This window comes from Agelaius tricolor, unplaced genomic scaffold, assembly GCF_023055355.1.
Source record: "Agelaius tricolor isolate 1412-34295 unplaced genomic scaffold, bAgeTri1.0.p SCAF_3, whole genome shotgun sequence".
NCBI classification, from domain to species: domain Eukaryota; kingdom Metazoa; phylum Chordata; class Aves; order Passeriformes; family Icteridae; genus Agelaius; species Agelaius tricolor.
Window position 1 is genome coordinate 58,085,036 of NW_027269263.1, and position 25,701 is coordinate 58,110,736.

Consider the following 25,701-nt stretch of genomic DNA (forward strand, 5'->3'; position numbering starts at 1 on the left):
GACAGGCTGTGCCCTTGGCCATTCGGGAATCCCCAACTGGCAATTTGGCTTACAAGCCATTCTATTCATGCCTCTAATCAATGGCCTCTTTTTTCCCAGGCTAATGACAACCTTATGAAGCAGTATTTCTCCCATGTCTCTCAGAAAAAACAATTAGCCAGAGCTACAAAAGCCATTGACACAAATCCATCCTCAAATTGGTTTTGTGATTTAAACTGTGGATCCAAAAGGTGTTATAAATGACTTCATTGTGAAACCACTCTGGTCCTAGATTTACTAGGAGACCAGGAGACAAGTTAGTAAAAGCAGTTATAATGTTTAGAGCAGGGCTTGATCCTGAGAGATGCAGACTAGCTGCATCATCTGTTGACTCTGCTGAAAATTCAGCAGGTCTGTCCTTCTCTCAGTCAGTTCTGCACATCATGTTTCTCTATTTCTAGTCAGCATCAGGCAGAGTGGGCACAAATGGACCCCTCTCAATAGACCTGCCTCATAAAAACATCAATCTAATACTTAACAGAGCTGTGCATCTCTCCTTAGCAAATCTCTTTTGTCAGCCTCTCCTGGATCTTGTGTTTGAAGCATTTACTTTTAGTGAGACTGTATAAAGCCTTTTGGGAAACAATCCAAAAGTTTCTGCTGGGGACAAAATGGGTCCTTAGATTTTGAGCCAATATTCTATTAGTGTTTCATAAAGCTGATACAGAAAAATAAGCACTCATCTTATACTTTATATATTTTTATGTCCATGCTGTGTAAATAGATGTGTGTATGTAGACATGTATTTCTCTTGTAACACTACAAAGCTTTGTAAATAATGAACTTTCACAAATTTCACACTAATTAAATTACTTCTTGCTAATAGGTATCCATGGAGGCTGCTCCCCAGGTTTTCTAATTTTGCTCATTATGTTCTCTAATTTTTCCAGAGAGACAGCTCAAGCAGCTATTTGATATACAACGGCTGTACCCAGCTGGCTTTCACTCGAGCAGTTGCTTTGATACAGCATCACATGATGATACTCGTTACTTCAGATAAATTATTCAGAAACTCCCAGATGCAGTGTCCTGCAGTTTACCAAGCTATAGGAGTTTCACTAAGCTGTGATGCTGATATATCACAAATGAATGTGAATTTCTGAGTAATTATATACTCTTAATAAGCCAAAATAACCCAGCTACTGGGTCACCAAATTGCAATTAAACATTAGCATTATTTCTCAAAAGGTTCCCTTAATTAAAAGTTCTCTTTTTTTCCTATTCTGTGTGCTATTTAAGGTTACTTAGTAGATATAACACAGTAGCAAAATCTTCTAAAGCGACAAGTTTTATTTCCTGAAATTCTTAAAATGGTTAATCTTGAAAAACAGTGTAACATTTTTAATGATACTACCGTATTGATGTGTCACATTTGAAATTTGGATGAAGTGAGGTCAAACTTAGCCCCAAATTTTTAACCTTTCATTCAAGGTTTTCCAAGCATTTAGATGAATAGATAATACCAGGGAAAATTATTGTTAAAACTAAAAATTGTGTGTGTGTGTATATATATATATATATATATATATATATATAAAACAAAATTTCCCCTTTACCTGCAGTTTTTAGTTGAACACAGTCCTGACTCCCGGGCTCTATCCAAGCATAACTGTATTTCCTTTAAGAACAAGACACCTAGTACATTCTAGAAAACATTCTCAAAGCAACAAATTGAAGTCAGAAGCCTATTCCCCAGCAAATCTGGCTGCTGTTCACCTCTTACACAGCTCTTCAGCAGCACAGCATCAATGGAGTCACACAAGAATGGAATAAAGGACAAGTGTAAAAGGCTCGATGTGTCTTTGCAGGGAGAAAGGAAGGTAATGCCTGTTGCTGCTGCTTTCTCAGACCAGTTTTGCTGGAGATCCCATACTAAATAAATTTCTCTGTCAATCCCCCAAACTAGTTGCCTCAGGATCTATAAAGGGGAAAGCTTTTCCTAGAGTGTGCCAAGACTGAAGCGAAAATCATCTCATGTACTTCAGAGAGCTCCATGTCATTCTCACCCAGGCTGATTCCCTTCAGATCCACCTCGCTAGGCAGGGGTGGCAGAAGGAAAATCCATCTCATTTAGCATAAAAGCTAAGGGTGAGGTGAGGCACTCTTTGGACGTGTCTACAGATACAAAGAGTCCCTGCTGTCCAGCTCTGGATTTCAGTACTCCACTTTTCCATCACTAAGTTGGGCCAGCTGGTTTCATTTCTGTGGAGTAATTAAATACAGCTAATTAAACAGAGCTGCTGTTACCATGCATTCCTAAAGCCTTCGTTTCAGAAACAAGATGATTGTATTAACTCTCTTTCTGGCTCTTTTAGCACAGATTTAGTCCATTTTACTGGTGAATAAAATTATGCAAATAATCATCTTAAGGGATCAAGCATAAAGAAGGTAAATAAAAATTGCCATAAGTTCTTTCTCAGGATCTTTTGATTCTGAAGTCACTTTCCTGATTCTGAGATATTGGCGAAAGACTCAGAAAGCTTATTCCAGATAATCAAATTAAAACTGCTTGCAAGAACCTGAAGAACAATCTCATAATACTGAGTGTTAAAATGGATGATTAATTTTATCTCCATAAATGCAAAGAAAAGCAGAAAGTGAAATAAGAATGCTAACTGTGCATACACACATCCATAATGATGGGCTCTAAAGTGAATATTAACACTCAGAGAAAAGATCTTCAAGACACCAGCTTAAGCCCATGGGGAGTCAAAAAGTAAACATTATGTCAGCAATGTCAAGAAGGCAACTGAAGCTAAAACAGGAAACAGCATTATGCCATCAATAGTGCAATTACATCCTGAGTACTGCGTGTAGTTCTGGTCATTCAACCAAAAACAGGTAGCAGAATCTGCAGAGGTGCAGGAGGAGATAGTTAATGCTGTCAGAGATTTGGAAGACCTCATTTGCCAATGTGAGGTTTTGTGGGCTAGGGTTCTCCTGCTGGAGAAATATCACATAAAAGAATATGATAATGGTATATGAATCCTTTCCCAGAGGGTGGAAAAGTTTAAAAAGGAATTAGACACACTTATAAAGGACAGTTAGAGCACAGTGACCCTGAGACCCTCACCAGCTCAGAGATTCTGTAATACAGTGAGAGATAAAAAGTAGGAAGGTGCAAGAGTAGGATTATGCCTGCTTTGTTTCTTGTAGCCTTTTCTCAACCATTTGCTCCAAGCAGTACTTAGAGATAGGATACATGTTAGACAGAGAGCTATTCTGAGCCAGTAAAACAGATTTTGTGCTCTTACTGTGCTGTCCTCACTATGTGTAAAGTAGGAATTTATTCTACATAAGATTCAACTTTACTTCAGCTACAGAAAGGACTCCAGAATTCTGTAAATCTAACATGCTAATATAAACAGCCCTAATTCACTTAAAAATGTATTATTTTTTAAAACAACTTAAACAGTTGCTAAAATAGAAAGAAAACTATGTTTAACTTAACCAGGAATAAAAAATTGCTTTCAAACAATGAGTGTATCTAGTTTTTCTGGTCAAATATCACACATAAGTTTAAACCAAAAAGACTTCTACAGCTTGTAATCCAGATATTTAGTAAAACCTTTCGTAGGACTATACTTTCCCAGTTCTGACCACTGTTCATGAAAAATACCAACATAGAATATTCTTGAAAGACCTGCAATGTACAGAGTTTTTAGAGAACCCTAGTGCATTATTCTGGTGCTGAAGGTTTGAGAGAGTTGATTTCCTGTATCTTCAAAAAAAAAATTATTGAAACACTTCACCAAAAAAAAATACAACTTAAAATGATGTTAAAGCCCAACATGAAAACAACTTCCTATAAAATTCAAGCTGAGGTAGCCATACACGATTTTAATTTTAATGGTAGCAAGATATTTCTCATCTCTCATCAGGGACTCTCCTCAGAGCATGACAAAAATCCCCATTGTATGAACTAAGCAGCCTAGGAACACCTGATCACAGTCATTCTTTTAGTTTAACTCCTTTGATGAGCAATTCCCAAAGGCAATGTTTAAAGTTTCTGGAGAAAATGTATCTCTGGCATTAAACTCAAAGACTTGCAGTGTTGGAAATACATTACAGAGAAGGAGAAATTCCAAGCAGAAATCCAAAATTCTTTCAACCAGTTTAAAGCTTATCTTGCTTTGCTTGGTGTTGCAAAATCTGTGTGTATGAATATATGCAAAGCTGAAATAGAATTTAGCTACACATAATGTTTGAAAAATAAAAGCTGTGGCTCAGTTCTCAGAAGGATCAAATCCACGGTGGCATTATTTCAACCTCAAATTCAAGTCTCTATGACATCTCAGCTGATGGGCACTCAGTCATGTGAAAGGCAATGTACAACAGCAAAAGCTGAAGGGCAACATTCCCAGTTCAAAATCTCCTCTCAGTTGCACATAATACTAATGAATATCAATATTCCTCTTATCTTATAGAGCTCCCTACAGCAACATCAGTGGGAGATCTGTGTACATAAGGAGAGCCAGGTAGCAAAGCACAGAACCTGCAGCTCAGAAGTTATGGTGATTAGAATGGTAGAAACAGCTAGATCAGGTCAAGAGGATGAGATGAGCATGCCCTCACTACTGCCCAAAGTATAAATATTGAATGAACCACACCAAAAACAGCAAATGCACTCTGAAGTTTGTGCAAATTCACTACCCCTGTGTAACACTGTACATGCAACAGGAACATAAAGCAGAATTAACCTTCCTGGGAGCACGGGTTTTATTTTGAAAAGAAGGACGTTATACAAATATCAGCTCCACCTTTCCACAAGAAAAACATTTAAAAGGTTTTCTTATTGATTTTTCAAAGCCTTCTCTATTGTAACAACAATGCTTATCTTAACTACTGTGGCAATAATGAGGCTCATTTACTATCCCAGAAAAGGAATAAGAATCTGCCATTATGTTTCTTTCTTAGATTAAGAAGTATGCAACAAAAAATACCCTGACACACTACATATTCTAGCGGGGCTGTCTATCAATCTGGTCATTATTAAAAATTATTCCAAGGAGAGAAAATTTATTACATTTTCTGAACCTCAAGTGAAGGAAACATTAGCAGATCAGTAACTCAGAGATGATGGCTGGCAGAGAAATGTGGGGGGTGAGGGTGGTGTTAGTTTTAGTTTTGAGAGTGTACCAGTAATCATGGGAACAAAGGCAGGACTCGTGCAATTTGCCCATCAGTCATTAATTGTCAGTGACCGCTGCCACAGTCATTCAAAAACAATTAGAAGTGAGAGAAGGAAAGTGTATCACAAAGGCATAAACAATCCAGAATAACCACAGCTGGCACACACATTTTTAATGGGGATTTCACTGCCACAAGGATGCACATTGTTCTCTCTGGAAAGAATATTCATGAGGACATAATTACAATATTTGGTGTTGCATAAACAAAATCTCAAAAAGCACACTCCTCATCTGAATAGGGAACCCTTCAAGTCAATCAATGAAGGAAGCTTACACTGAGAAAAAGGAAAATCCTCCTTCTTACAGATGTATTATCTTTCCACCTAATCCAATGCTTCTCAACAGTAGCTATTCAGTGGATTTTGAAGAAGTCCCCTATCACCTTTCACTGAGAGTTTGTTTGGGCTTCTCTAAACAAAAAAATAAATCAGTAAGGCTGTTTCAAAATTAATCTAAAAAAATTAATAATGACAGGATTTTCTGGCTTCTTCTCTTCTAGTAGGGTCACTTATAATCTTACTTGTGCTTAAGTAAGAGATTAAAGTATGTTTATTAGTTCTTTATCCATAACAATTTATTCTAATTCTGCTTTTGCCTATATAGTGATAGTGCAGCTAGAAAAAATTCTTCAGTTCTTTACTAAGGCAATGTTCCTTAACCTCAGAACTGTATTTCTTGCAGGATTAATATTAGAGGGGAAAGATTATCTGCTTTTACTCCTTGCTAGACCAAATTCTACTTTGTAAACCACGTGTTAGATTCAGTTACTGAAACAATATAGAATTTAAGCTAGACATAATGAAATTTTAATGAAATACCATTTACTGAAATAGATCTAAGACTGTATTTTTCTATCCAGCATTATCTATTCAATTTATTTATAGAAATTTATATGTTAATAAATATCTTCTAATAACAATCAGGAATTTTATAAACAAAAATTGTTGTGAGAATTCCAGCAATCAGTATAGCAAGCAGTACCGTTATACTTGCTGTGATCTTTTCACTAGACCAAGAGAAGTCCAAAACTACAATTTAACTTTTCAAAAATTAACACCCACGTTTAATGAATAATCTAAACTACTCAGGAGATGTTAAATATGACAGTATAAGACCAGACAGTGTAGGGAAGTGTGAGAACAAAAGGATGGTGAGACAAAATTGAGGGTGGTAAAATCCTCCAAGAATTTGAAAAAAAAGAGGCAGGAAGGGGACTAAGCTCAGAAAGTTCAAAGAATTTTGAAACTCACTTATGTTGTGAAACAGGCATTATCTGTCATGTGTTTAATAGTTTGGAAGACACACACTCTAAGGTCTTTCCATACCATTTTTCACTACTCATCAGAGCAACATTCTATGATCCTGTATATTAATGCAGAACCTGCAAATACAGATGTAGTCTTCGGTTATGAAGAGACCAAGTCAAACAGTGGTGGGGACACAAGGCCCAAGCAGAAATATCATGGCACAGAAAGTGACCACAGAGAATTGAAAGGTAGAAACTATGAAAATATCTGTATTTTTGAACAAAGTGGACCACGAGAAAAAAATGGCAAGTTTAAATGAATATTAATGGATCTACAACTGGTAACAGCCTAATGGTCCCCTCTAAACCCTCTGAATGATGAGACTGATAGGTCTAAAAAAACATCTGCCCCCCAAACCACCAATGAGGGCTGTCCTTTCCCATTTCCAAAGCTGAAAGAAATTCAGTGATTCCTCTAGGCCAGTGGAAGAAAGTAGAGGGTCAATTGAAGACAGAAACCCTTAAAATATGAATGTCTGAGTATAAAAAATATAACAGTCCCAAAATAGCTAAAGCTGACTTGGTCCTTCCTTTGCCCAAGGGTGAAAATTTGTAAAAAATTACCTATTTTGAAGCTAAGATGATGGTCAAGCAAAACCCCCAGTATGAAAAGCATGAGGTCCATCCTGTGAGAGCAGTGGCAGACACTTTCAGATTCACTAGTTGCACATGACCACAATGAATGCTGAAGTATTGAATTGTTTAACTGTGAAAGTGATATACTTATTCCAGACATTTTTTTGAATAGAAGGAACAGGAATTTCAGATGTGGATCAAATGTTTCTATTTCTGTCATTGGAAAAACAAAATGACTGAATTTTTGTTAAAGGAGTGAAAAGTGTGAAAATTTTGTTCCTTTGTAAGGAAAAACCTTGCTCCCTCCAGTAAATATTCTGTTATAGAGAAGGTAAACTATAACTTTAAATTCTCTAGGCAAGGACTTTTCTTGTAAAAAGGAAAACTCAGAGACTACTTAAAAGAAAATAGATAAGAGAAATCCAGCTGGGATTGAAAGAGGAAAAAGTATTTTAAAAATATAAATCCTACTCTCCTTTAACCTTTGCTCCCTCCTTCCAAAACAACAAAACTTTTAGATAGAGCAATTCATGTTTTCCATGGTGGTGTCAGAGTTGAAAGATTAAATAAAAATTTCTATAATTAAAACATTTCTCAAATTTTTCAGTCTCCTTGAGCAAATGTACTGAAACTAAGTCCAGTGTCCATTACATTTAAGTATGCAGACTAAAGAAGTTGTAGTTTCTGTTAGCTCCAGAGTGAAGCAGAGCAATGTTATCACTGCAGTGTCAGTATAGGAAAGATGTAGGTTATCAGTAGTGAGATGTTATCTAGACTAGATAATTTCTCAGACAAAATTGCTAGTTTGAGCTATTCTTATTAGTTTTCATAGTAAGATATGACTTCTTTCCCCTCATATGAATCTTTTCCCCTCCATGCACCAGAAGGAAGAGGATCCAACAGAAGATCTGGGTGCTTCATCTTTGTGTGGGAAGGTCCCTGGGCAACCTCAGGAGTCACCAGAATCTGGCCTGCATGTCTACAGAAATATGCACATATTGATATGTAAGTAAGGCTCATTTGTGTTTAGAGCAAGTAACATTCATCTGGAATCATTCTGCATTTCTATGGCCTTTTAATTTTTACAGTTGCATAGACAAAAAGATTCAATGTTTTACCAGAATGTGTAATCAGAAATTATTATTTTGATGAAACATTAGACTGTATTCTGTAGAATGTAATTACATATAAAGGTTTGATGTTTAAGGGAAACAAATTCTAACATTTCTTGTCAGGATTCCAAAATCCTGCCTATTTGCCTTATCAGTCCTTTTACCCGGTTTCAGGATTTCCTCATATCCAGAGATACTTTTCCCTTTTCATGTTTCTATACTGAAATAATTCTAATGCTCAAAGACATCACAAATCCAAATATCTTTTTATACAGCCAGCAACACATTCTCCACATCTCTGCTTTTTATACTTTCCACCTTTTATAGCCACTTATTCTATTCCAAAGCCTTCTACTATGAATTCTGCAAATGCAGTTCCTCCCTTCTCGACAGCTCTGCAATATCTACCATCCACACACTAAGTGCTTGTGCCTTCCTCCCACTCAGGCAGATACACTTCCCAAAAAACTTGAAATGCTACCACGTTTCTTTCCCCTGTCCCACAAACAGTGATTATCTGCCAGTGGGTCTTTGAGGGTATTAGTCATGAAAGACAGAGGCTTTTTAAAGTGCTGCATTATCTGTCAAATCTTAAATACAGGATATCTGTGCTCAGACAGGATTTCCCAGTTCTATTTAACAGGGACTCCAGCATTCACCTCACTTTGAGGATTTTAGGCTGGAATCAAAGACCAGGTGTCACAAAAGGAAAATAACTGAGACCTTTTTTAAAGTATACTGCAAAAAAAAAAAAAAAAGAAAAAGAAAAAAAAGGAAATCATAAATACAAGGAATTCACTTAATAGTAAGACAAAATTCTGAGGAAGCTGTATTTGTGAAACTCAACTGCTAATGGAACAGAAAGGTTTGGATACATCTTCTCCTTAGTTGTAATGCACTGTAAGCAAAGAGCAGTCAAGGAATGTTTGGAATTAATGACAAATACTCTACCTTTAAAGATATCTGCAAAATAACAAGTGTTACTAGGGATTTTAGCAAGTCATTGTATTTCTTATTTGGTGGCAATGGTCTCCAAAATGATTGCCAGGAAATAGCCAACCACTCTTTGCAACAAGTCAAAATTTCCATCAAAGAACACCAAATTTTGGCTTCTAAATTTGATAAAATTGTTGATTTTTTAGATGAAATACAAAATGAGAAGATTATGAAGAATAATTTTTAAAAATGAGAAGATTGACATTCCTTTTTTATTAATGATCTCTGTTAAAAATGAGAGCTTTCACAGAAAATCAGAAGGAGTAGAAATAATAAAGACAAAGGTAGCTGGCCATATTGTAATGACTATAATCTCACAAGCTCCTCATTGTTAAATCTATCATGCTTCATTCTCATTTAGAAGTCAGAGACTGAAGGATTAAAGTTATGAAGAGAATAGGATTAAAAATCATGTATGTTGATTTCCACCTATGATTAAACAAGGTGCTTATTTCAGCAGGAATTTCAACCTGTCTCTTCTTTACTGGCATCAAAGCCTTGATCTTTGCATAATGTGGTGGTGTGAATTCTTTTCTGTATGAAAAAACAGGACCACTCCTTTCAATGGTCCTTGTAGGAATGTTTCAGGTCACCTCCATTCTCATACCACATATTGTTTGCATTTTAGTGGCAAAAAACCAACCTCATGCTGTCAATGAGAATTTTGCTACTTGCTTCAGTGGTGAGTGGAATCCAATTTATAGCTCATTAAAGATGTGAATTGTTAAAACTCTGGTCCTGTTTCTCCTGAGGAGTTTACAAAATCTCTCTCCCTCCCCTCCTAAATTTCATTACACATTCTAGCTGAAAACTACTTAAGCTTAGCCATTTAACTTGGCAACAAAATGAAAAAGAGATGCTCTCAGAAACTGGATGTGAGTAGCTTCAGCAGCTCCAGCAGGAATTCAAGCTACCACAGCCATTCTGTAGAGGTCCTGTAGCCTTGAACCACCTTCCAGTAGCAGTGTAGTTTAAACTGTATTATCATTTTAGCTCCATTGTGCTGGTTCTGTTTTGGGGTATGTCACTGGTGAATGTGTCTATTTTATTCTGAAATTAAATAAAAAATTTTAAAAGTCTTACAAAATAATAGTAAAATTTTATTGCTGTTAGAAACTGCATAATTCACTGTATCTTGCACACTGATGAGCATGCTGTGCTCCTTACAGGGGGCATTTGTTACACACGTTGTAATACTTTATGCATAAAGGGCCATTAGCAAAAATATTACTTCATATCTCTATGAACCTTTTCAGCTGTGAATCTCAGTCCACTTTATAAGCTAATAATCTTTACAGGCACATGAAAGATGTGTTTATGTAACCCTCTTTCATAAAACTCAGAAATTGGAAGTCATTTGTTTTCATATCACCATGAAGCACTTAGAATGAAAGCCTGTGGTTTTCTTCACAAAAGACCATGGGACAAGATAGTAGCTTCCTTGACCTGCTTTTAGCAGCCTCTAAAATCCTCAGATTGCTGGAAGAGTTACTATGGGTTGCCACTACCTCCAAAGTCAGGGATCCTTGCAGGCTGGGTGCCTCTGGGTCCCTGGCCTCTCCCCATTTAAATGCACTCTCTGGGTGAGCAGTGGGAGCAATGAGGATGAGAGAACCAAATGCTCACTAAATAATCAAGGAAAACAGAATTTTTTTTGGTCTACTTTTACTCCTTCTTGTCCTTGCAATTACCAGCTCTATTTAAGATCACTGTTAGCACTCTACAGGGATTTGTATGGCTGAGACTGTGAGAAACTCTAATGCTTCTGAAGGCAAAGTAATACTCAGTAGTCCATTACAGCTCAAAGGACTTATCTCTTACACTGATAAGTGTCCTTCAAGGAAGCTTCACTCTATGCAAGACCTCCCCCCAGAGAGATACCAGAATGCTGCCCAGGGCACAGCCAGCCAAGGATCGCACATGTGGACAGCTGTTTTGTCTGAAAACTTATCCAAGGATGAAGAATTACTCTAATAAGCTGTGTCACTGAACCAGGCTGTCCAGAAAAGTCTCTTCTGAACTCCCAGGAATGAGGTGACCCTTTTCTTATTTTTATTATCATTATTGTGAGTTTGGCATGGAATAGTGTTTTGGTCAATGAATGCCCAGATGGTGTTGCCAGCATGAAATGCCCTTCCAAAGGTCATAAGAGTTCAAATTATTTTGTTATGGTTTAATTAATGCAAATTGAAAATGCAAGCAGAGAAAACCACGTTCAATATGTCAAAAGATGACAGAAAAAAATTAATTGTGATCAATATTATTACAAGCAATGCCAGCTCCATTACAAAACTGATTAAGTAATACTCAAAATGGGGTTAATAACCTGCAAAAGGGAGTTCTAAGTAAAAACAATCAAATAAAAAGCTATTTGTAGGAAAGTATTTACCCTCTACAAGTTGCCATTAGCAGGTATCAGAAAACACAAACAATATCCGTATAAGAGAAAAGTTCTCTGTGTGGCTTCCAGTGAGAAATGTGTGAGGGAATCAAGAAGTAATGCTTTGCCCATAAAACCAGCATGCCTATGCCCAATGCATCTATAAAACAACATTATGAAAGGTTGGTACATCTCACTGCAGCACTGTAAGGAATCAGGTATCCAATGATGAATTCTGGAGAGCTGGGTGGGGCAGTGAGAGCATCAAAGGCACCGCCTGTGACTGCAAGAATGGGGAATACACAACCCAAAAAGATGGGATGGGCTGGGCTTCAGTTCAACATGAAGACACTGAAATGCAGCAGCCTGTCTGCATGCAGGTGTTCACACAGGTGAATCTGGTGTCTGTGTCCTCCAAGTGCCAAAGCAGAGCTGACATTTGCAGTCAATGAAGTATAAAGGCAACTCAGCTCACCCTACATAAATATCTATATTTTGCAGTCAAGTTGGTGGGTGTAGAGGAGATGGAAAGACAGATGATGGATGAATGCTAGGTGAAATCAAAGTTTTATTTATAGTTGTAGGCCTACTCATATTTGAAAACTAGGGGATGGGAGAAAGGAGGTTGACATAAAAAGAGAGAGAGGGTTAAGAGTGATACAGACTATGGAATGGGATGGATTAGTAATGAAATTAGTGAAATTTTTAAAGGAAATATGTGAACTTGACATATTTGATCCCAGGAAATTTCAAGAGCTGTTTAATCCCCAAACTGGATACAGAAGAAATTGTTGATTTTTCTCCAGAATAAAAGTTCTCTGAAATGACTTAAAGAATATGAAAAAAATTCATTGCTACATTTCTTAATTAAAAAACGAACTTTCTAAAACCTGTGATATTTCAGGTCATTACAGCTGAGCTGCCTTTCAGTATTAAACTACATTTTTTACTGCCTTATGGGACTCATCATTCTTTTCCATATTCTCTCTTGAAGAACAGACTCAGTTAGAAGACCACTCACATAATATACCTGTAATCATGCAAAGCCTGTGAATCTACTATGTTATATGACTTTACAGGAAGTTTAGCAATGAAGGAATCCAGCTCACAGATGCAAAGGGGGCAGAATTATAACTTCTCTAGTACTCTACACATAATAATTGTTTAACCAATTTTGACGTGAAAAAAAAATAGTTTAAAAGTAGTATTTGAATCCAGACAACAAAAAATATTTAACTTATATTTTCAGCAGGGAAAAAACAATTATCTCTATTAAGGTCAAGATTTTCTGGAGGAAATCAGAAAACTGTAAAATATTGCAGCTGTTATTGTAGAACTGAGAGCTATTTCTGCTTATTGCTATTATGAAACTCAGATTGGCACCATAAAAACAGAGCATAAGAGGTGGTTCTTTCTTCAAAGTCCTGCCATCTAAGTAGCTCTGACAGAGCAAAAGTCAAAGTAATTTGCTGAAACTCACACAGAAATTCCACGACAGAGAGACAGAAATGAAGATCATCACTTAAAATCTCCTGACCTACAAAGGGATTCAGAGCAGTAGGTATCATTAAAGAAAAACAGAAGGAGTCCACAGCACACATGTAGGTGAAGAAAGCTTGACTTGGTAGAGCTTGTCAATCTCTTGGAAAAAGCATGTGAAAATTCTTAAGAGGAGGGATGTGCTGGATGGTTGATTCAGATTTTACGAAAGGAAATGAGCAAGCTCTGGGATTTGCAGCTACAGAAGCCAGAGATAATGAAGAAATCATATTTGTGAAAGGAGCACTGAAGAGCAGAAAGTGGAAGAGAGGAAATGCCTGGAGCAGAGAGGGCCCTCAATATCACCAGCCCAGAAGATCAGGACTCTGATATCCTGCTCTGCTTGGACATTGTCTGGTGTGGAAACTGTGTGCTGGTGGCAGAATGAAGAAGAAGGATTTATCAGGATTTGCACTGAAAGGAGCACACAAAATTTGGGGTATTCACAATCAAAACCTGATAGCAGAATGTGGTAGATGATAAAGAAGTCATAATGTATCTCAGAGAATCAATACAAGTTCCAGATGTGGCAAAATGAATGTCAATGAAAAGCAAGAGTTATGCATGCAGTGATAAAGCATCAAGGTAGGTATAATTTCCTATCTAAACACTGATGTCTTCTTAAATTTTGTTTCTCTGAGTAAAGTATGCCAGAAAAAATCACAAAGTGTAACAGAAAATATTTTTGGCATAAAAAATCTACCAAGCTATAGCTGAAATTAATTATTGAAGTTAGATTAAATTTTAACAAAAATTAAAAATCCCTGTGTGCTATAATAAAGTTCCTTGTGTTGAACTACCATGGCAAGGTACAGTAATTTTAAGTCATATAAGTGATTTTGAAGAACTTTTTCCTCTGCAGGTATTAGATTAAAAAAAAAAAAAAAGACAAATGACACTTTTGAAAAACAGAAGAACCTTAGAAAAGATAGGATGTTGGAAGAACAATCAATGTAAGAATAGAAAATCTCTCCCTAAAATCTTTTATGCATCACTCCAAGTACTTTGCATTAATGAGCTAAGCAACCTTAAAAGAACAACATGACCCAGCATACTGTAGTGATTCAGTAATCCAGTAGTCAAATAACTAAAAAATAATGCTTTTTCTTTAATGCACTGATCTTCATTTTAAATTGTTTCAGACACTTAGGCATTTTTTTAACATGTCAGTGCTGTTCTGATCTCAGTATACAACAGTTAACAGAAAAAAACCCCAAAAAAACAGCACATATTTACTCCAAGTAACTCTGTGCAATGTTACTCCACAGATACTGGTAGATTTTTTTCCTGCTTTTCCTATTACTATTATCTAAGGAGCAGGCTATGATATAGGTTCATATAAGTAATGTGAGAGATTTACAAAGCAAAGCTCCTGTGCCCTTGTTTTGTTTCAGTACCAGACCTCTATTGTAATCACTGTAGAATTTAGTCTGGGAGCTCATGTTGTCTGTGCTAGAATAAGCATCATAAAATCATTCAGACATGTAATTTCTGATGTCAGAAGAGAACGTCAGAATTGCTGCTGAAATAAGGAAGCTATTTTTGGAGTATAGCAATCTTTCAAAAGAAAGCCATTTACAAAAAAATCCATCCGGGATTTACCAAACCACTGACCCTGCAATTCATACAGCCAGCAACTCCTCAGTGACCTCTTAATCAGCCCTGAGTTTCCTTTCTGTTCATAGTATTTACGTTAACCAAATGAATGTGTTTGGAAAATTTAAAATAAATCAGATGCAGTATATGAAAACTTATGAACACATTTAAAATATTTAAAAATGCTTTGAATTAATGCACGTAGCATGCATGCATTTAATGCTCTGTATCTCACAACAATAAAATAAGTAGCAGTATTTAAAAATCACAACATCTTAACTGACTAATCGAACTGACATGGAAATATAAAACAATGAAAAAAAAACCCTTATCAGAAACAGATCGGTTACAACACATTCTTGCCTTGACTTTATTAAATGCTTTAAATACTGATAAACTTTACCAGAGAAAAATCAGAAATTATACTGGTATGATCTGTATTATTTCAAATCTCTGAATCTGTCAATATAATAATCTCTCCTGCAAAACAGCTACAGCTCCTTTAAGCATCCTCAGCAGTATGTATGCTTTTAAATTTTAAGGCATTAGCAATGTAGCACCCCCCCAAATCCAGCCTTGAACTCTGACAGACACTGATCTCTTTTCTCCCTCCCACACCCTGTTTTATCAGACGCTATTTTGTTTAAATTGGCTATTAAATAGCATAGCACTGTACCTTTAAATACAAATCAAACAATATTCATATTCCCACGGTGCTGCTAGTTTCCCTTATGCATTGAATCGCCTGTAGATTAAAAGCTCAGAATCTGAAAAGGATTCTGTTCTGCAGACCAAAGTTCTCTGTAGGAGATGAGGGAGAGGGTCAGTCCCGGAGTCACACACACAACAGGCAGAAAACACACTTGTGATCCTCAGCTTTGGATAGCATCAGAAAGGGGAATAAAAAGCAGAAACACATGGCACACTGAGAACTGGTATCACTTATGGCTTCTAACCAAAGCAGCAATTAAACACCTTTCATCATTCCCCCAAATGCCTGATTTTTGTAAGAACTGAAAGAGACACACACACACAAAGGAAAATCCCCTCTGAGCAGCAAGGAAAACTTAATCACCTACCATTTTCTTTGCACTCTTCTGGAGGTTTAGCCTTTTTCGCAAGTCGTGGATCCAGCCATGATGTTGTCTTTGTGTTATGGCTGAAAAGAAAAGAGATCACTCTGAGCAGACACATACTGAAAGGAATCAAGTTTATTCCTTAAGAAAAAAGGGTTAGTCCAACAAAATTGCAATCGATACACTTAATTTGCTTACTGGTTCTAAGTAGCCCTGAAGGAGGTGTAAGAGTAATTGTGCAAGGCAGTTGTAAATTTGGCAACCTCAGCTCCCTGTCCTCAAAGCAGCTATTTTTATTAAAATCAACTAGAATGTTGCCAAGTTAACCTCATTGAAAATGCAGAACTCATCCAGAGCAAAAGGAATTTATTACAAATACAGTGTTCTCCCGTTGATCGAGTGCAGGCGACAGGATTCTGTACCATTCTCACAGTTTTCGGACAGAATTATTTTCATCTTAAACCTGTCCTTTTCATAAATACAGGTTTGTTATTTCTCTCCAGCAGCAGTGACAAGGCATAGCAAAAGTGATGCAAATTACAGCATGCTCCTGCAAAGTCTACATTTCCGGACAGGGTGATTAATGATACTTTGTTTAACAAACCTTTATCTCTCCATATATAATCCTTCTATAGAGATAAAATAGATATGCACAAGCTGAATGAATCATGTGGCTCCTTTCTATACTCAGAATAGATCTTTGAGAAATCAGCCATCAAAGAGCATTGAACTGGCAAAAATTGTTTTCTGGGAGATTATTTTGCCAAATGAATTGATACTTAGCACAGCTAATGAGACTTAAAAGCCAGATCCTTTCTATGTATACTTTACCCATAAGCAATTAAATTTGGAGCCAAATATTGCAAACATGTTAAAGAAGACTATAAACCAGAAAATGATGTCATCATTGCTCCTTGATTTTTTGAGATGCCTTTCCTACAATACCATCATTCAGAGACACTTCTAAACCATGTTTTATTTATCTGATACATCCTAAGAGGAAGCTCATTCCATACAATACTAAATGATTTTGTTTATTATTAATTTGCTGCGTCATTTTTAAGTGTACTTATGATTTCTTTTATAAACATTGGTATAAGGTGTACAAAAACAGGGCACCTGGCAAAAAAATGGATTAGGATGTAATTGTTTGTGAGTTTGTTAGTTATTGATACAGTCCATGTGATCCCAACACCACTGGTTCCCCTAGGGAAAAGTAAATAAATAGAAGAAATTCCTTCTCTCACTTTGTCTTCCATGGCAAATAAATTTTCCACTGCCTCGATTTCTCTCTCTCTCTCTCTCTCAAAACAGTGACAGTGCCTACTTCTCAGCATAACTGTCACCATGTTAAAGCTTCCTCCACATTTTGAATGGGAAAGAAGGTAGAGCAGAGTTATGTATGGATGAAATGGCAACTAAAATGAAAATTGAGGCACTTAAATTATTTTTTCTTAAAAACATTATCTAGTCTAGAACACCATTCATGACAGGTGAAGATGATAAACAAACCCTTCCCTTTGAGAGCTGAGCTATATTTGCAGATATGAAGAATGATGAGCCAAAGGTAAGGTGAATTTGAAATGATGCCAGCAGCCTATGCTTGGTTGCAAGTGTAACTAAGACACTTTCTCAGAAGCTCTGGCTGCCTGTGGTCTCCTGTAGGGTGCATTTTTATGCTGCAGTCACAGCCCCACCACAGCTTGAGCAGACATGCTTGTGCTAACTTTAAATTAACTGGGGGAGATGCTCCAGCAGTGCCATTGCTGCAGGATGGAGCTCAGCATGGGCCCATCACCCCAGCATCCATCCACTGAGCTCCTTGGGTGCATCCAGCAGCACATGCTGGGCTCCACACCGCCAGGGATACCCTGCTAGCAGTGCCAGAGCTCAGAGTGAGCTTGGACATTGCTGTGGGAGCTGCAGCTGCATCTCTGGAGTGTGGGCATGTCTGGACAACAGCCGCTCTCTCCCAGATCTTAATTCTGAATTACTTTAGGGACCCCCACTGACTGCAGCGACTAAATTAGAATCACAGATAGTTTCCTATGACTTTAAAAGATTGATTATATGATTACTATGATTACTACTAGCAATGTTTGCTGTGGTAGAGAGCAAATCACACAGCATTTTACAAAGGAAATAAAAATAACCACCCCTGGTTTAGAGGCAAGAAAATGGAGTCACAAAATCATGAAATTACTGTCCAGAGCCTCCAAACAAGCCAGTGACAGCAGCAGTACGAAAAGCCAGCTCAGTTGCAAGTCAACTGGCCAATGTCCACCCATCAGACTAGGCCAGTTCACTAGCCCTGGAAACATCCCTATAATATTTTTAGAAAGAGTTTTTAAGTATCTACAAAAACAGGTGCCAAGCTGGAAAGAAGCCCAATTCAATATCAATATTTAAAAATGTGAATTAGTTGAATTACAACCTTCAAGGCTTTAGGTGAAACTAAGAACAGCAAGCAGTTCTTCCCTTTAGCATAAATGCGGCTTCCACAAGCCCAGCAGGACTGATGCTCCAGTTTTGTGCAAGATGGCCATTTTAAACAAAACCATAAAAGAACTAAAAAATCAACAGCTCTTCCAACAGAAGAGTGACCCTTCAGTCTGCAGTGAAATTTCACAGAATGGAGATGATATTTCATTTATATCAGCTCTTAGAGCACTCAATATCCTCTTCTAGGTGGTATCTGTCAAACCTGTTCAGCTACTTAGTAACAGCAAAACTCATCCACAAGAACTTTTGTCTGTAACAAATAATTGCAGGGGCAAAGAACCATTTGAAATTCATCCCTTTTTTCCTTGCTGTGCCTTTTCTCTTGCCCTGACTCTCCACTTTATAATCTCTACTAAACATACAATGCAGTGGGACTAAACAACTCCAGCAATGGGACTTGAAAGGCTTCTAGAACAAGTACTCTAGTGGGTAAAAAATCCTTTCCTGCTCTGAAGGCAGGACTTGAAAGAAGGCACAATCAACCCCACCTGACTTCTAACACCTCCACAGTACCATCAGTGTCCTCCTATGCTCTCCCTGGAGTTGTTTGCTTGGATCATCTTAGCAACCAGGTACACAACACACAAACAGTCCTTCAAGGAGGAGAGACATGCCAAATGTCACACTGCTCTCAGTAAAAGAGGGAAATGAGTAGCCCTGAGTACAGCATTGTGGTTTTATGCACGTCCACATCTGTCCTGGATTGGAGTTTTACTTGGCAGGGTATTCTTCCAGTCTCCCCTGTGTCAGCTATTCCCTCTTCAGCTCTGTAAAGGACCAGAATGTGTAAAAGCTAAAAGGAAACAACCTTTATCTCCTGCTTTTAATATAATTTAAAGGAAGCCTTGATGGGAAAGCTTCAATGCGGGAGAAGAGACTGAAGGAACAGTAAATTGTAAATTGGTCAAATTAACACTAATGGCAAGAGTAACATGAACACATATCTGCTGCATAGGCTGTGCACACTGAATTCTTAAGCACTAAAAAAACCCTGTAAGGGGCATAACCTGCCTACCTTACCACCAGGTATAATCAGGTGTGTCCACTTGGGAAGTCTTATAGACAGACCAGAAGGAAAAGGGGCTGGGGATTTACAGATTAGTTATGAATGAACAGCAGATGAATTGCAGCAGCAGTTGTCTCAAACAGGCATTTGGAATTGTCAGTGATGGAATGAGAGTGAAGTGATGAAACAAAAGCATCCTGTGAGAAATACAGCTGTGGCTCCAGCAACATTTTACACTCACCAATGCTTCATTATTTGGCAATAACTATACCTTATCATTAAAAACATGTCTAGGAAACCCATAATTTCAATGATTTTGATTACTAGTTAGGTCTACTGAGATAAGTGCTGGCAAATCAACAATGCATGTCTTAGAATCTCTCTAAAAATCAACAGTAAAATCCTAATTTTTGAAATTTTGGAAGCAAAGTTTCCTTAACAAAGGATCCCTTTGGTCTTGATTCAAGCAGGTGGAACATGGAAAGATCATATCTTTTTAAAATTCACCCAAATTTGATACCTATGTACAAAATAGAAACTACATATTGGCCTGAAGTGTATTGCAATTGTTTTTTTTTTAAAGGTTGTTCAGTAAAGAAGTGGAGCTTAATATTTTAGCCAAAAGTCAATAAAATATTATTGTTGAACTAACTTAAATCCTCTCTCTTTGCCAAGTATTTGCACCTAGCAGAAACAGTTTATTATAATCAGTCATCTGGTATTAGTTGCACACAATTTTAAATATATGTGAAAGAAATGTTCTTCAGCTGGGTGAAGAGTGAAACAGGGAGTGAAAGAAAGCACAGAATCCTTCCCAGAAGCCTTGACTCAACCTCATGCTCTTCCCCAGATTTTCTTTGTAGCTCTGCTTTTAAGACTTCACAGAGACTGCTGAAGGGCCTCTGTTCCCTGTTAATAGCTCTGGAGCTGGGTACCAGGCCAGAGGCTTTCTGGGAATCTCACTGGATACTATTCAATATCTTTAGGAAGTAAAAAACACTAGGAGTGTGGCTTTTCTTATCTAACCAAGTGTTATCTTTTAATTATAATTATTTGTTAGACAGTATATTATTTCACTTAATATTTGAATATAATGGATTTGTGTTAACAAACTGTCAGTTTAAAGCACTTTGACAGATAAAGTTTCTTGTACTAACAAAGCCTGCAGGCAATCTCTTGAAACATTTTTGAAGGAAATACAGAAAGTAGTTACTGATAGGAATAGCCTTAATGTCTTGTAAAAGCACTGCAAACCTAGTCTAAATTGTGCATCTTGCAAGGTATGTAACTTGCATGTTATTGTGGAAAGCATTTCCAAATGGGCACTGTTTCAGTGTGTTTGGGGGCAGCACATATGGGTTTGTTTGGGTTTTTATTGAACACATTACATTTAAGCTGCTCCTCGATCTAACAACTTGAGCAAAGGGGAACAGACAAGAAGAAAACCACAATGCCCTGTAATGCCCTAACTTCAGCAATGCTAACTCCTCCCTCCTCTTTCTTTATTCTGAAGCATTGCTTATCTGCAGAGATTTTCAAGTGGCACAATAATGATCTTTAAGTAATTTGTGTATGGAGGTTCATGGATAGGAAAACAGAGCATTAAACCAGCAATTTTGCAACCCATCCATTGTGGGATGCTCCCTAAGCTCCTTGCACACATGTAGGAACAGACACAAAAGGAAGCTGTCCTCTGGCAGTGGTTTGCATGGCAGCAGCTGTGAGTGCCAGCTTGCCTTGCATTTCACCACGTGCTCGGAGTTTGTGGTCCTTAAGAGAGCCAGGTTTGGGAGTTCCTATCCTCTGAACCTTAGATGGCCTTGGGCAGTAGATAAGTGCTTATGCACTCAGCCTAGAGACAGTGGCACTGCCTCTAGGCATTCACAGGAGCAGAATATGCTTATGCATGACTTTTTGGGGAGTTTACAAATGCCTAAAGTCTCCTATGGTAATTTCTGCTGTTGAAGTAATTCTGTTTGACTGAGGCAGTTTAATTTCTGACAAAGAATGGGCTTCACCTCATGTGACTACAAAAATTACATAGCTAATTGTGTAGGATTTGTCTCCAAGGGAGAGCCACCTATACAGAAAAAATTATCTTACCTATCATCCAGCAGAACCACCTAACCATAGTGACATAATGCTGGTCCTATCATCTCTCCAATGGCCTCTGGCTGTCTCTCCAGATGGGTCCTGGTGTTTTGACAAGTTCTGTGACTTATCTGTCATGATAATGGAGATGTCTTGGGCTGTAACTGTGTCTCTACAGTAGTGCTTTGGCCTAGACCAGGAGGTCACTTTGTAAATAAATCTCTCCCTCAGTTATCTTCTTTTTCACATTAAGTGTTCTCCAGTCTTGTAAGATTTTCACTTGAATTTAAACCAAAGGATGCACAGCAGGAGCTCGCCTAGTGTGAGTCACCTACATTCACAGGCATGCAGCCCACAGCACCTGAAGAGATCTAGAAGCTGTGGCTGCTGGGTCATCAGCACCAAGAGTTTCACTCTGCAGTCTTCTGATATTGCTAATTTAGATACAGAAATGGTTTAGATCAGCAGGAGCTCAGACTGGTTTTAACTCAAATCTGGTCTGGTGGATGGAGTTCAGGCTCCAGAGGTTGTAGAAAACTAAGTGCACTCCCAGAGTTCAACTTTCTTTTCCATTTTGTCTGAAAGGAATCCAATGTGGCCACACTGAAATGTGAGCCAAATCACAGTGTGTGAAGACAACCAGAAGATTTCCTTCAAAAGTGGACTCCTGACACAAATTACATGCTACTGCAGACATAGTTTTGGATAACTGGAGACATATTTACTGGTAGAAGCAGCTGTATTTTGGCAAATTAATTCTGCCCTTATATATGGACAGGATGAATCAGCCTCTGGAGATAATTATCTCTCTCCATTGACCACAGAAGGAGTCTTGGCAACTGGTGTATGTTAGATACCTAATGCTATATGGCAAGCCAGGTGAGCTGATTCTTCTAGTTCAATAAATACAAAGGAGAAAAGGTATAACATCACTACAAATATCAGAGGAAATGTGCTGGAAGATTAATTCTGCAGAGCACAGCAGCAGAGACCTTTGGGGGAATGACTAGAAATAAGAAAGTAAGGAAAGACAAGAGGAGTTAAGCTGGCAGTTTGACCTGGATGTCAGCAGAGATAAAAACAGCAAGTGAGAGCAAGGGACAGCACACCACTAGTACAGACTGATAATGTCTTTATAACATCAATAGACAGGAGAAAAAAAAAAGAATTCATCATTCCACAAATTCTTTCCAGTTCTACCATTTCATGTTCCTAATTAACTTGTCATGAGGCAAGGAAGTGGTCTCAGGAGAAAAGATCCCTCTTGGTTTCTTTCAGCTGCCTGTCCTGCTGTATGTCATGTTGAAATCCAAAGTGCATTAGAAATCTGTTTTTTTATGCTGACCAAAACTGACAGATCCAATCCAACATATAAACAAAGAAAACCAATTATAATGATATTTACAAGACCCCTGATGGATCAGAATTGTCTATGTAATGTATCTTACTGATACAAGTTGGGCTTGTTTCCCAAAGAAAAATCCCATCAGAAGTGAATATTATAACAGTATGTGAAAAAAAAAAAAAAAACCAACAAAAATCTTTATCCTAATTGCTACTTAATTCAAGTAGTAGAAATACTCAGACAACCAAAACATTTCAGTATTATAGGCTGATACTCTGATGTAACATACTCACAGAAGTGCTGAACTAACTTATAGAAGTTCCCATGGTTACTGCAGGATATGAAAGTAATCTTGAGCAGGTAGAAGGGTACACTTCTACCCAGTACTTTTACTATCTTATAGTACAAAATATAATAATGGTGTATCCAGGCTTAACTAAAATATCCTGTTTTGTGATGGGGAACTGATCAGGGACAACTAAATATATCATGGTTCTGCAGGTAAACAAGATGTTGTGATAAATGTTATTCCTGCAGTCAAAAAACTTTCCTGCCTTAAAAACTACTATGAAGAAAAACTGATCCCAGCGAAGTCCATAGCAATATTCTGGTAGCTGTACTCTTCAGATATCACCTGAAATTGCACCAGCTGTATTAAAAAACTTAATGGCTGTTTTTTACAGTGAAAAGGAGAGTCCTTGGCAAAGGACTATTTTATAGCTGTTTTTCAGTCTTTTATGATACTTTCATAAAGAAAAAAAATCTTTAGCAACTAGAAAAGATACTGCAACAGGTCCAAAAAAGCAATGCTGACTATACTGTTTTAAGAAGTAGGTGTTGAATTAGTAAGAGACTGAATGTCTTCAAGATGTACGGGAAAGTGTTTTGTTAAACCTTGTGTGGCCACATTCTCCTAAAATTCATCCACACAAGTAAGAAAAGATAATCCTTTAAAGATGTTCTATTGTGTTTTGCATTCATTTTAGACTTTTCTCCACTAAGAAAACCATTAATGTAGTATAGGCAAAGGAAACTACACATGCTTTTGAACAGTATAGAGTCAAATTGCTTTAGGTTTCATGTCCTACTGTCCCTTCAGCCCTTTCAGAGTTCTGCTGCCTATGTGTGGAGAGAAGGCTGGAGAGAAAACCAATTCTGCCTTTTATAAAAGAGTATTAAATTGTGTAGTCAACTGCACAGGACAGTCTATGATGTAAGGGTTGAAGCAAGATAGTTGGGTGAGGGCCACATTTCAGGCTGACTGCACATGACAGCATGTGCACCTAGAATCCTGGTCCTTTCTTATTTGCTTCGGCATTGCACTGGACCAACACAGCAAGCCCTGATTGCTTGGGAGCTAACAACCACACCTGCTGACTTTGTGAGGACAACACAAATTTGGGTCCCTAGCATGTGATCTGAGAGCTGTTGGCAAGGCAAGGTCTGAAGGCTATGGGGAATCACAGCCTTTCCTTAGCCTGGGAAAGGGAACAGCTAAAAATCAGTGACGACTATGATTTATTTAAGCTTGCCAAAATATACCACATTTATCAGCCATATTTAAAGCATGAAAGAAGGAGCAAAACTGGAGTGTTATTTGATGGCATTCCAATTTATATGCAGTCTGTTAATTATTGCATGTTCTCATTAGCAAATGTTCTGAGTGAAATCAAATGTAAGAGATGGAGTCCTATTTGTGTAGTGTGTGCCTGTATTTGAAAATTCAGATTCATATGTAAGGGAGGCTGGAAACAGCCCAAGAAATGTACTTGGGCTGAAATGTACTTCTTCCTGAAAAACACTGGTAAGTATTATGTTGCAAGAAGAGATGTTCATGTTCTGTCTGTGAACGTTAAAATAGGTAAACATAAGGTCATGCACCTATGTCAGAAAGGGAATGAAAGGAAGAAACAGAGCAAGACATGCTTTAAAATACAAGCATCCTCTGAATCATTCAGTGAATCTGGTAGATGACATGATTTTTTGTTTTTGTAGTCCTTGAGGCAGAGGAAGTTCCTTCCACTGTGCTTTACAAAAAGTTAACTGAACCATTAATGATTAACAAATAACTAATCCTGTCTATAGACAATTATCTTTCCCCTTATGAAGTCACTTCCTCTCTCACTGTAAATCTGCCACACTATTCTGATGGCACTTTTGATAAGTGAGGTCACACCTGAATTTTAGAGGTTAGTTTGAGGTGAATGAATGAAACTGCTGCACGAAATCTAGGACCTTTGGGTATACCTGTGACAACCTGGAACTTGAGATCGTTTGCTGCTGGAAGGCTTTAGTGTTTAAAGGCACAATTCACATGAGCCCCAAATAAAGCAATAAAAGATGCTGCCTAGTGTGGCTTTTTCTTCCCCACTCATTGTGATGTACACTTTAAAAATGTTTGTTTTTCATCTATTATTTAATAATCTAGTACAATCTTTACTACTGTTCAGGGAGATGTTGTTAGACAAATAGGTTTTTGTTGTCTTTTTATCTTTCCGTTTTTTTGTGAAAGCAAATGGAGTCTCTTCATGCCATTAACCAAAGTGACTTGTAAACAAAGAGGCAATTTAACAGCATCCCCACAGCATTACATTCCTACTTAACCCTGCAAAGACTGTGCAATGTGAAAGCTCAAATGATCAGAGAGTTGTTCCTTTTGCTAGGATTCTAGTAAATAATCTAATACTTTTACAGATGTCTAATTGCACTTTTTTGCAAATACATTGTTCAAGATTATAATCCCAAAAGCAAGAAGCCCTTACAACAGACCTTATATCCAGTCTGCACCTCTGATTGATTTCTTTGCTTTACATAACATTCATTTAGTGGAAGTGAATGATGAGCATTGTCAGAACTGCAGTGTAAACCAGAGCATTTCAAGGAAAGGAAGTGAGATGTAACATTAAAGGAATTTGAGGAGTGCAATGGCTGCTCTGTAGAGCATC

At 37.5% G+C, this 25,701-nt stretch overlaps 1 protein-coding gene across 15 annotated transcripts in view; it reads right to left on the bottom strand.

The window, feature by feature from the left end:
* Positions 1-25,701, bottom strand: part of MAGI2 (membrane associated guanylate kinase, WW and PDZ domain containing 2) — a 702,131-nt gene that overhangs the window by 206,800 nt on the left and 469,630 nt on the right. For all 15 annotated transcript variants that reach the window (XM_071424001.1, XM_071424000.1, XM_071423998.1 and 12 more), the window contains one exon: positions 15,816-15,895. In XM_071424001.1, the coding sequence (XP_071280102.1) occupies positions 15,816-15,895 (80 nt within the window). The remainder of the gene's footprint in view (positions 1-15,815; positions 15,896-25,701) is intronic.